The 12,833-nt window shown below is 41.3% G+C and overlaps 1 protein-coding gene across 3 annotated transcripts in view; it reads left to right on the top strand.

Annotated features, from left to right (window-relative positions):
• The window catches only part of ERN1 (endoplasmic reticulum to nucleus signaling 1), a 31,348-nt gene that overhangs the window by 9,027 nt on the left and 9,488 nt on the right, over positions 1-12,833 (top strand). For 2 of the 3 annotated variants that reach the window (XM_052688362.1, XM_052688361.1), the window contains 7 exons: positions 6,706-6,739; positions 7,564-7,636; positions 9,185-9,257; positions 10,317-10,439; positions 10,809-10,910; positions 11,667-11,928; positions 12,382-12,460. In XM_052688362.1, coding sequence (XP_052544322.1) covers positions 9,254-9,257; positions 10,317-10,439; positions 10,809-10,910; positions 11,667-11,928; positions 12,382-12,460 — 570 coding nt within the window. In that variant the 5' untranslated portion in view covers positions 6,706-6,739; positions 7,564-7,636; positions 9,185-9,253. The remainder of the gene's footprint in view (positions 1-6,705; positions 6,740-7,563; positions 7,637-9,184; positions 9,258-10,316; positions 10,440-10,808; positions 10,911-11,666; positions 11,929-12,381; positions 12,461-12,833) is intronic. The other variant, XM_052688363.1, reaches the window with a different exon arrangement.

The following is a 12,833-nucleotide window of genomic DNA, read 5'->3' on the forward strand; positions in this document are numbered from 1 at the left end:
GTTGTTTTTTTCCCCAGAACACTTCAGTTGTAGTGCTGTCACTGGCTAAGTAGGAATCACGTTATGTGAGAGTGTAAGAATGCATAGAAGAGAGCAGATGTCATCTCGTCGGACTGTTGGCAGAGGAAGCTTGATTTTTATCCCTGAAATCTCCAGCATGCAGTGGATGGGGTACACACATGGCATCCTTTTGTCTAGAAACAGCACAGGGTTTTACATAAAAGAGCTGCACTCGGGTACAGGAATTTAACATTGCTCAGAGACTGGAGGCGATTTTTTGTCTGTGACAAATTCAGTGTTTAATAGAACTTGTTTTAGTGGGAATCTGATTACATTTAGTAGAAATGATAGCAGAACTTTCTCTTCGTGTCTGGAAATGAATGAGAAAGCAGGTCAGGTGGAAAGGAATCGCAGTGATTGCATAGTTCTGACCTGATGAAACCTCGTGTCAATTTGGTAGGTGAACTGAAATGGTGTGAAATGAATTGTGCATACTGGATGCATGCAATACAAGCCAATTATTCTTAGTTCTGAGACCACTGGTATCTAGATACAATGTGGCTAGACAAAAAGTTAACTTCACTAAGGAGCAAAAATTGGTTTTGTAGCTATTCTTGGGGTAAAAAGGGGTAAGCACGTTCTTAAAGGATCTTTGTTGCTGGATGTGATTATATTTTCTCCCTGCTGTCTCCCCTTTTAAATTTAGACCTATCCTCCTCCTTTATTGTTGCTGTATAGGCTATTATGGTTTTAACAGAAGCATTAGCTGGCTCTTACTTCTGCATTGGATATACAGTGCATTGTCCTAAATCAGAAGGGTGTTGTAAGCAGCATTTTTTTTTATTTTTTTATTTTTTTTTGGCAGACAGGCTTAGGAAGTGGCAGGAGATTTCTTGAGGAAGAAATAAAGGCACTTTTGTAGTGAGAAGGGCTTCAATCAAAGTGTGTTGCTCAAGGAAATTTTTTCTTTAAAGTGTTGCAAGGCTATTGTTCATACAGTGCAATGACAAGACCGGATAATCTAGTTTTATAGGACTACCTGTTCTCTCTGTCACTGTGTTAAGTTCTGTACGCTGCCCACATCAGGTGTGTTAGGGTGCTTCATCACAGTCTGCACCAGCTTGTGGTGTTATGTCCCTGGAGAAATGTAACAGTGCAGAATTCCATGTTAATGCCTGCACACAGCATTAATGCCTGCACACAGCCTCTGTGCATCTCCTTGCCAGCAGCAGGAGCGCACTGTTGCATGGAATTAACAGAAGGGAAGCAGCACACACTGCAGGCCGAGTTCCTGCAGGTGCTGCTGTCCCCGTGCTGTCGGTGAGCCATGTGCTGTGCATCTCACGTGTGCAGAGGAGTTGTGGAGGTCACTGCAGGAAGAGGTTTTTATCAGCGCGCTTAGCAGCGGTATTTAACAAAGGGCAATTGTATGCATTTTGTTTTGATTGGGAGAAAAACCAAGGTGGTGCTCTTTATCAGACAGTGCTTAAACAAACACGGCGATCTTGCCGTGTATGGTTAGTTTTAATGTAAGGCTGGAACTTATCATAGGTATGCAGAGCAAATGAACCGCTGGTTATCAGCACAATAATGTGTTTGGGTTTCCTGCCTTTGTGTAGTGCTGCCAAGAAGGGCAGTCAGAATGCTTGTGCTCCCCATAATGCAGGCAAAAATGGATTCAGTCAGTAGTTCAGAAATACAGCTGTATTCCTTGCAGTGATACATAGGCAGGTTGTGGACTTGTTTGCTGAGGGTACAGGTATGAATGCCTTCATTTTCTGTTGGCTTCTGTGGGCCATGCAGTCTGTCAGCTGTCAGGGCATTGGTGGCTGCATAACCAACTCATCCCCTGAGCTGTGGAGTGGAGCTGGAGAATCTGCTCCTTCTTCATGTCAGATTTCATTTACAATTCTGGCATCAGTAGGAATTTGAAGAATGTAATCTTAAGTCTGTACTTTTCTTTTGTGTCTTCTTAAAAATCATCCTGTGCTACTCTTTGTACTTCTGTACTTCGTTAACTCCAGAGTTAATGAGCAGAATATTGAACTATGATATTCAGTATGTAATATTTCAAACTGTACTTTCAGACCAAATATTTCTCTGTTCTTCTGTCAATCACAAACGTGTCTTTCTGAACTCTTCAGTTACCTGCTTCTTAAAAGGTTTTTCTCTAGGAACTGGTTCAAGGAAGAGCATAAAGTATATACAGATTTGGGTCTAGATTTAGAGCCTGCAGAAACCTTATTATGAACTGCAGGTATCTTTAGCAATCAAAAAAATCTGTGGGCAACAAAAGTTGATTTAAAAGGTTTTGATTGGTGATACCTCAATTACAACTTACTGACAACAGTGGACTGGTCACAGTAAGACAGAGATATAAAACCTTTATCTATTGATGATATCCGATATGTAAATTTTAAAGGACTGCTCTGAGATCTGTAGGTCCTCTCTATTAGAAGTGCTTATTCCCAGCTGGGAAGAAATACTCTGTGCGTGACTGCTGACTAATAGTGACTGTCAGAACGATTGTAGGACGGTTCTCTTTCTATCACATTTCAGAGGATGGTGGGTTACTATCTCTAACCTCATTTTCTGTAATTGCAACAGCAAGCAGAGATGACACGATTTTAAATTGGCCCGTTAGCCCAAATGCTATGGAAGGGCCTCAGGTCAGGAAATCGTTTCCTCTGGCTCATTCCAGTGGGCAGGAGTTTACTTGCTTGCTATTTCAGAATCTTCCACTTCTCCTTTTTCAGTTATTGGTTTTGCATGTTCTATCTAAGGCACATCACAGCGATGAAGATGTGCTGCTCTGTCTTGTGCATTAAAAAAGGCTTGTTCTTGACCTGGGTGAGGGGCAGATTTTGACTTGATCACGTTTGTGAAATATGGAACAAAGTCAAAGGGCCGTTGTTTCGTGTTGTGGTTTCAAAAATTGTATCTATGGCTTTTTTCCACATATGTATGCAAAATATGGTTGGAATTGCAAGCGAGTAATATAGGCACAAATAATTTCTGGTCATAATGCAACCACAATTTTATAGGGGCATCTACCTGCCCAGGTCAGAATGTTCAGTTCAGTGGAGTATAGCTGAGCCCAGTAATTGCCAAAACGTCTCTGACATAAATGACACCAACAAGTTTCCAGTAACTGCTTTGCTTTTGAACACAGAGCTCTAGAATAAATCTTTACAATTTAGAACCAGTCCTTTTGCTTTTTTTGAGTCTGTTTTTTTCAGTCTAACAATTTAAAATCGAAGCCTTTCAATTCTTAGCAAATAATGACTTGGTAGTTTCATAATGACACAGAAAAAGGTACCAGCCATCTTAACAGTGCTGTTATTCTTTGCGTGCCCTTGAACTTCCTGTGCTTGGGGGGTGTTAATCTGCTAAATGAATTTGCTGAGTACTGCGTGGCAGTAATTTCACAAATGCATGTGTTTGTTTACACATGTGTGCATTACCAGGTCTGAATGCCAAACTTAGGGTGTGTTGGTAGGATGTCAATGCCGGAGTGGTTCATGTGCTCAGCCTTAGTGGAGTCTGCAGGAAAAAACAATTGGAAAACCGTGGAAGTATCTATAGAAATGTCAGTCTTTCATTGAGCGCTGGAACATGTGCAGGATGGTGTCTTGCTTGCTGCCTCATGGTTCCATACTTCATTTTGGTTTTGATGACTTTTTGTTGGGAAACTGAAAGCTTTGGGGCAAGTTGTGCCAAATGATTTATGTAGGATATTGCAAGAAATTCGGTTTTCCTTTTGTACAGGGAGTGAAACTGTAGGGAGGGGCAGATGGATTTAATCAGTTTTATCACATTTTCTCTGTGAAGTTTTTGTTCTCATGTTGAATACTTGCCACCTTGTTGAGTGGCTGTTATCGTTTGTTGGTATTGGAACAGATCGGGGCAATTAGAATGAGTTACATAATTACAGGGTGCAGTCGTTGAGGGAGATTTGGAAAGCAGGATATGTGATTCCAGTCTCAGCATGTTAACTCTCGATTGCTGAGCTGCTGAAGAGAAAAGAAGGCCTCTGAGTTCTGCAAGAGTGTCTTCCATTTGACTCAGTGTGGAGCAGAAGATGAGCTCAGTTCAAAGATGATTCACTGTGGCTTTTCACCAGTTGGTATTCAGGTGGATGAAAGCTAATTGCAGGACCTGACAAAAAGTAAATTCACAAGTTTCTTTTATCTCTGAGTGAAATCTTATTTCAAAACAAACTTTGAAATAAAAGTGGAATAAGTCCCAGACCACATGAAGGTGAACACGAGGACAGACATGAACTCCTCAGTGTCTCTGTAGGCCCCCACCCCAACTTCAAAACAATGTAAGTGTGAAGAAAGTGAGAAAATGTACATCACCCCTATAGCTGGGGCTGTAGGGAGGTGTCTTTCCAGTGAGCCTTTCCAGGTGGAAAATGCCAGTAGTGAAAATTTCAGTAACTTCAGAGAAAAAACTTCCTCCATCTGTGCTCATTCATTGCAAATTGTCCCTTCAGTGGAAATGAATCAAGACTGCGTGCCTGGATACAAAATGCTTTCCAGCAGTTCATATACAGCACTTAAATGTTGCAGGGAGCCTCAAGAGTCATCAGTGTTCTGAGTCCTGTGCCAGTAAATACTGCAGAATTGTTCTGCTGCTTCGTAGCAGTGGCTTAATCTGTTCCATCTACACTTTATCATTGCTACTACATTCAGTTTCAGTTACTGAGAAAACAAAAAGGAAGATTTCAATTTTATTCCACTTCTGATGAAGCACCATTCTTGATAGTGAAAACATGATACTAGAGAAGAAAAATGTAAGGACTAAAGTGAGCGTGATGCTTCCGTATGGGCACTCATTGAGCAGCTTGGAAGCCTTTATTTCATGTATTCTGATACACAGGAGTGTTTTGGGAAAGCTCGCTGCAGAAGCTGAAAAGACATCTGTGGATTTCTCTTGTGATCACATAGAACGCATTTGTTGGTGAAATTGTTGTGACTGACAATAAGCTATCTTCTTTCGCTTCGCCTAGGCTGACTGGAGGGCAGTGTATATAGCAGTCTGCATTTCTGTACTTGCAGAGTGCACACGTAGCCAGTTATCACTTCAGAAACAAGTTGTGCAGCTTTGTTATCGTGAGTGATCGCTGGCGATAGACAAAGTTGGGAGGCACAGTTGGTGACGACTGTTGTCATCCTCACCACAGGCAGTGGGTTACTTTTTCCAAGCGAGACATTCTCTGTGTAATCAGTTCATCGAGAGACTTGCAAAGTTCATTTGGCTTTTTACCTTTTGCAGCATCTGCAGCACTGGCATTAGATGTTACCCTAACTGAGGCAGGTGCCGTTTTCTGCTGATGTATGGTGCTGTTTCTTTCAGGAAGCAGAGGATTTAACTTCCCATGAAGCACTTATGGTTACGAAACCCCTACCCTGTGGTCGTTAACGTGTCTTTCTCACTTCAGCTCATTTCAGCTGGACTCATTGGTGCTTGCTTTGGGTACTTTGGACTGGGCTCATCTCCAGAGCTGAGCCCCTTTATGTAATAGTCATCTAATGCTTTTTCTTTCTTGCATTTCTTTAGTAGAGGAGAGATGATGCAAGTCAACATTTGCATTGCATTAGATATCCTAAAGCTTGTGGAATGCTTGAAGCAAACACAGAGAAATAATTGGCATATGATCAGCTGTAAGTTTGGATCCTCCAGCATACCCTGAAAACTGTTTCTTCCTGCAAGGGCTAGTAATGAATTGCGTGATGTAGATCAGTGGAGTAGTGTGATCTGTAGGGTAGATGCAGGATGATAAACCCCTCAGCTTCTCTGTCTGAATGTTGGTAGTTGTTTGTAAGGACTTTTGATGTTTGCTTCTGTTTTCAATAAATTAAGTGGATTTCTTGATGTGATTTGGAGCTGTACACTTGCATATCATTCCCATCTTACATCAGTAAACAGTGATAGCAGTAATAATTCTTTATTGAAAGAAAAACTGTTCAAGATAGGTTGTGTGAATAGATATCAGGGCCTGGGGTTGGTGATGGTACCAGCTGGATTGTTTCAGCTTTTTGCTGCCCTATGCATGAGGCTTGGGTACAGCTGATGTGAGCAGGCTGTTTCTTCTGCCTCTTTTGGGGCCCACTGTAGGATTGGGGAAATGGCCCAAAGTCCACATGCACTGCTGAGGTGTGTGTCCTCCAGCACCAGAGGGCATTGGTTGGGATGTGGGGAGGGACTGCACAGTATGCACAGCCTCTCTGCTAACTGTAGCTTGTGTTTAAGTAAAATAGGTTGCTGAAGGCTGTGTAATGACAGCAGTTGCTGCAAATTATGGTGAGCTGCCTCCTGGGCAGCCCGTGCCCAGAAATCACACGTTGCTGACAGCAAGAGCTCTTGTGAGTATTTATGCAAGCAGTTCTAACAGACTGTGCTCCAGCCAGGAGTGAAATAAGAAAGCTCAAAGTACGGCAGAGAACTGCTGTCTCATCTGCGTTTCCTTCCATCGGTAGCTGGGGAGTGGTGTGGATAAAAGTAAGCAAAGAACTTCAGAAGCTGTAAACACTTCTGGGCACTTTCCCATTTTACAAATGTGGTTACAACCAGGTTACAACCTCACTGAGGCTGCTGGGGTGCTCCTTGCAAACTCAGTGCATCAGCCATTTGAAAAGCAGCAGAGTTGAAGGAACCAAATAGCCAGCATTACGACTTTTCTTTCTTCTGTTTGTGCAGATCCTGTCCTGCAGGTGCCAATACATGTGGAAGAGTAAGTCTGTTTCTTTTCTGTCATTTATTGCTTGTGGCATGTTGAGGTTGGGTTTATTTTGAAACAAAATCCTGTGCGTTCTTGGTGTCATACCTTGTGCATGTGAACTTTAAGTTGTTGAAAGAGCTGATGCTGAAAGAATGTAATTAGCAGCATACAGTTCTCATAACACTAAGATGAAACCTCCTGTCTGTAGATTGTTCTCTCTCAAGTCTTTGATCAGGTTTAGCAATTACGTGTGATCACTGCCAGAGTCTTACTGAGCAGCTTTGAAAGTGATAGAGACAGACAGCGAGTGATCTCTGGGTTTTGCACTTAATCTCTCCAAATAAAAGACTAAAAATAGTGAAGCACTGGAAACCCAAACCACAGCTGCTACCAGAATCTTCAGATGAAACCCTCGCACTGCTGCTTCACTCATTCCTCCAGCACAGCCGTCACGTTGCGCTAGAAAATTTGATTTTATGTCTTTAATTTTATGTCTCTGTAGTGTGTGGTAAAATCCTTTTTATGTGTGTGTGGTTTTGTTTTTGAGTTTGCTCTTTTGGGTTGTTTTTTTTTGGGGGGGGGAGAGGGGAGAGGTTTGCTATTTGGGTGAGGACTTTCATTTCCCTCTTAAAGTTACTGAGTTCTGACAGCTGTTCCTTATCCTTTATGCTCCCTGGTTTTGTTTGATTAGGTAATACGAAGTCAAAACATACAGTGTTAGAAGGAGTTAGATGAACTTCTCTGGAAAGCTGGCATTGACCACAGTTGCTTTCCTGTTCTCTGAGAAGCACAGTACTTCTTTTTTTAATCATTTTTAATTGCTGCTTAAATCCTAGGCCAGCATTTCTTCCAGACCCAAACGATGGCAGTTTGTATACGCTTGGTGGCAAGAATAACGAAGGCCTGACTGTAAGTGTGTCCTTTGGAGATTCTCTCACAGTTCTCAGACCAGTGCCAGTCAGACTCACACAAACATCAGTCTCTGAAGGAACTTTCTGCTTCCTCAGCAGCGCTGCTTTTTATTGTTCAGTGGAGTTGTACCAGTCTTTTGGAAAACCTGGATCACAGCAAAGCCAAACGTCTGTCATACGTGCGAGTTTTTGGACTGATGGTGCTCTCACGTTCTTTTGCTGTTGCTTTTGCTGAGCAGTACCATGCTTTCTGAGAATGGAACGTTCCCACCTTGTGACCGCCAGGAAATCACCGTCACTTGAAAATATCAACAGCAGACATGTTTGTTTGTCCACTCGTCCTGTTTTATTGAAACTGGCTGACGTCATGATGGTGACAATTTACATGTCTGTAATCCAAATAACAGGCCATCTCTTTACAGCCAGATGGGAAAGGTGTGCCCAAAGTGATACAAACTGGGTACAACTCTTTCACCTTCATACTTAATTTTCTAGAACCATCCAGCAGATAGGATTAATGTATGTTCTTTGCTGACAGCTGTAGAAGATGTCTTAGTTTTAGTAAGCAGACAAAAATGCTGACCCTTTCAGACACTCACCAATCTGTGTGACCCACAGATGTTAGCAAACCTTGGGCTGGGCTTTTATTTTTAAATCTTGTGATGAAACTCATAAAATGTTTGGCTTTCCAGAGTTTTCCTTTCTCTGAAAGCTGATACAATTTCCTCTAAGAATTTAAATACTCTTAAATACTTTAGTATTTACTCACCACTCTTGTTCCCCATAGCACAGCCAAATCATAACTTGCAGAATGAGCCCTGATTCTTTTCCTGGGCGAATCCAGGAAGCATCTTAACAAAGTTTCCTTTGTTCTGTTAATCTCCCTTCTTGAGCTGAAGTAATCAAACTTCTATTTGGAATCACTGTTGTTACAAGTTTCATAAGTAAAAAAGGACCGATCTTTGTTATTAGTGTAGCTTGTCCATTACTCTTGTAGCCCCATCCTTATAAAAGTCTGTTAACAATAAGAATCTTCACCCATCTTCTGCCTGCAGTGCAGCCTTGGCAGTATCTCTGGAACTCTCTGGTCAGAGATTACTGCCTCACCCTGATGACAGTTTCACCTGGATGAAGTTATCTAGCCTTTACAGTTGTTACTGTAGTTGTTACTGTACAGTTGTTACTGTAGAAACATCTCACACCCCTTACATGTGAGGCAATTAGGCAGTGTGCTGAAAGCTAGACAGCTGCTGAGTGCTGATGGTAGGCCTTAAAAAGAGCCTTTGCCTCCAAATCCCTCTGCTGCAGGTGGTCTCTTCATGCACTTCTCCTGCTGTAAGTCGCTGAGCCAGGCCTCTGGCTGTTGTGAGTTTTCAGAGGAGGGCCTTGACCTGAACTTTTGGGATATCACTGCAATAATACAAGCAAATAATTAAAAAGTGTCATTTGAGATTTCCAAAGTTTTCTGGCTGCTCTTTTCTATGAACAAGAGCAAAGACTTATCACAGCAATGTAAAGAAACTTTTATTGTTTTTCTCTTCCCCAGAAACTTCCATTTACCATCCCAGAGTTAGTGCAGGCATCTCCCTGCCGCAGTTCAGATGGGATCCTTTACATGGGTGAGCTCAAGTTAAAGCTTTGTTAAGATTGTAACATGCTCAGCAACCATGAAGTCCCAGGCAGACTACATGGGAATGTTTGACTCTGGGTATTAATTGTAGTTTTTCACAAATGTTTCTGATGACAGAAAATTGATTTGATATAAATTGAATTGCTGAAAATTGAAAAAACAACTTTTCCTGAGGGAGAGAACAGCTGCTCTGAGCAGTGAGCAGCCGATATGGTTGGGTTTCTTTGTTTGTTTTTCTCACTTCTATAGGTGCTCTCACAACAAAAAGGGATTTCTGCTTAGAGTCTTATGTTTACAAATGTTATTGATTGTTTATAGTACAGTGATTGCATTAGGAATCTTACTGCAACAGGGTTGGACACATTCCACTACCCAAGATACAGTCAGGTCACTTGTATATAATAACAATTTTGTGTCTGACTTGGCCTGTGTCATTCTAACTGCAGGTGGATTTGGGATGAGGAAGGGAGGAGGAAGGACAGTTTGTGTATGACAGCAGTAGATGTGTGAAGGATCAGGATGAACTTAGTGTTGCTTTTTAATTTGAAGATCCAGTGCCTGCTTCTGGCTCTCCACTTTATATTGCTCCATTAAAAGGGTGAAGAATGTCCATCTGAGCTTCTAAGCTAGACGTGTGTGTTAAAGTTGAAGAACTACTTGTTGTTGTTGTTCTTGTGTCTTAATAGGATTACAGTCCTTGATCAATTTGGAACGTGTGGTCCCTCATCATTTCTTTCATCTGCTGTCCTTCCACCATAGCACCTCAGCGTCCTCTGCCAGCTCAGAGGGCTTTTTGCACTGAGAATTATCTTAGGAATTACATGGCCAGTTGTACTTACCTTTCTGAATACTGAATTCAGTTGCTGATGTCAGTGTTTGGAATTGGCCATCAGCTCTAAAAGCTGAACTGAAGCCAGACTGAAAGACACCGTTTTATTTAAATGCTCATTCATTCTGAGCTCATGAGCCTCCTAAAGAAAAAAGGATGAAAAACTTAACAGAAGTGCAATTTTCCAACTGAAGAGTAACACTTAAATTGTGATTTCAGGCAAGAAGCAGGATATTTGGTATGTGATTGACCTCATGACTGGGGAGAAACAGCAAACCTTGACTTCTTCGTTTGCAGAAAGTCTTTGTCCATCAACATCCCTGCTGTATCTTGGGAGAACAGGTCAGATGCTGCTCTTTTCTGCAGCGTAGAATAGAATTTTTCCTTGTTTTTGTTGCAATTTTTGAAGACTAGTATGATAACAAATGACTTGTGATCATGTTTTGAAGTTTACATCTTGAAATAACACCTGTAAATTACAATTTTAGATGATACTATCATTTTTGATTTTAGACTGACATGAGTGTGTGCATGGATCAGGTGTTGTCTTCAGCCATGTGACTTTATGGTTCTTTATTAGGAGTGTGGGGAAAATGAAATGCAGAACACAGTGAGCAGCGTGTGGTGTTCTGAGCTGTGTCTTGCATTTGCAATGATGGCTGCTGTGCTCCAGAGGCTTTTTTGCTTCACAGACTGTGTATTTTTTAACAGAGTACACAATCACAATGTATGACACCAAGAAGAAGGAGCTGAGATGGAATGCCACCTATTTTGATTATGCAGCTACTATGCCTGATGAAGACGTAAAATATAGTAAGAATTTAATTGCAGTCTTTTCTTTTTCAGATATTGGCCACAGGCAATGTATACAGGCAAACCTATTTTTTTTTCCATAATGAATAAGTTGACTAAATTTTGGAATTCATATCTATCAGTTTTTAGCCTTTGGCTTAATGTCTCAAGCCTGTTAGTTTCAGGTCAGAGCAACCTTTGACTCTTAGAATGCAGTGGGAAATGGCAGGAGAGGAAGCAAACCTGAACTGCGATGCACAGCCACTGAACAACTCTGTTGTTTTTGCCCAGCGTGTGGGACACTTACAGTTAGTTTGTCTTCCACAGTCGAGTTTACATTGAGGTTAATCAAATTGGAGTCTGCAAGGACTGCCTGTTTGCTCTCAATAACAGAGCAGCTCTGCAGGGCTGTCTTCAGAATCCTGACACTGAACAAAGGATGGCAGAGCTTTCAGTCATTCAGTAAGAGACTTCTCAGTCGCTTCTCACCCATGAAGGCTCCCCTTTCGGCATATGCTGAAGACATGATCTGTGTGTTAGTTAATCGGCAGGTTTAGCGGTGAGGTCTACAAGACTCGCTGTTGTACATGCTGAGGTGAGCTAAACCTGCTTTTCCTGCTGTCTGACTGAACCAAGCTTTTATCAGTGTATGTTTGACAGCTTTTCATTTCCAAGATGCAGTGAACTCCACAGTTATGCGAGGCTTGTTAATATGTATTACTGAAATTGCATGTAAGCAGCAATCCAGATAATCTCCTATACATTTGTATATTGTAGAAATGTCCCACTTTGTGTCTAATGGAGATGGACTGGTGGTGACTGTAGACAGTGAGTCTGGGGACGTGCTGTGGATTCAGAATTACGCTTCTCCTGTGGTAGCTTTTTACATCTGGCAACGTGAAGGATTGCGGAAAGTTATGCACACAAATGTGGGGATAGAAACTCTGCGATACTTGACATTCATGTCTGGGGAGGTCGGACACATTACCAAGTGGAAATATCCTTTTCCAAAGGAAACAGAGACCAAGAGCAAATTAACGTGAGCATGAGTATTCCTGTTGTTCTCATTATCTATCAGTCAGGTTTTGACAGCGGCCCTCGCTCTCCAGCAGTGATTGTCTTTCATATTTGATCTTTTACTGTGTAAAGGCAGAGATACACAAAAAATCATCTACTTAGTAAATGTGTTCCTTATTTTTATCAGATGTTTAATGTTGACTTAATATTTTTGGATGTGGAGCCTTTTGTTTAGATGCTGAGCATTTGGCAAATATCGATTTCAGTAATTATCACAAATAAGAAATGAATAATTATGACAACTTTCATAAGTAAAATGGGTTGATCACAGCACTTCTGTCTATGAATCCGGGGTTTTCAAGAAGTAAATATTGATGATTTTGGAAACGGATGCATTGGTTGTGAATTAGGCTTTAGCTAACATGGTAAAACATCCATCTGTCTATTTCATTTTTACATACTACTTTCTTTCCAGACCAACTCTTTATGTAGGGAAATACTCCACGAGTTTGTATGCATCGCCATCGATGGTGCACGAAGGAGTAACGGTCGTGGTAAGTTGAGAGCTGCCAGAGATGAATGGCACCTGCTGGAAATTGCCTTTGCAGAATTAGTATTGCTCTAGGATGTAAAAAAACTAATTAAAGTTGAAATTCAGTGCTTTGAGTAGAAAGACACTAGAGCATAATTTCAACAAAATGTACAGAAGTATTTTAAAGTGCATTTTTCTCATTTTAAATGAGAAATAGCCTCCATATGTCTAAAACAAAGATATTTTGAATGCATCTGGAATTCTGAGATTGCTTCCATTAAGGCATGATGCACGTTCCTACATAAAATGGTTCTGCAAGAACCATTCTGTCCTGTAATGGAAGATCATGTGAACTGATGAAGTTTGTTCCAGTATTGAAAAGGGCTCCTTATTAA

This window comes from Tympanuchus pallidicinctus, unplaced genomic scaffold (assembly GCF_026119805.1).
Source record: "Tympanuchus pallidicinctus isolate F22 unplaced genomic scaffold, pur_lepc_1.0 scaffold23, whole genome shotgun sequence".
Lineage (NCBI taxonomy): Eukaryota > Metazoa > Chordata > Aves > Galliformes > Phasianidae > Tympanuchus > Tympanuchus pallidicinctus.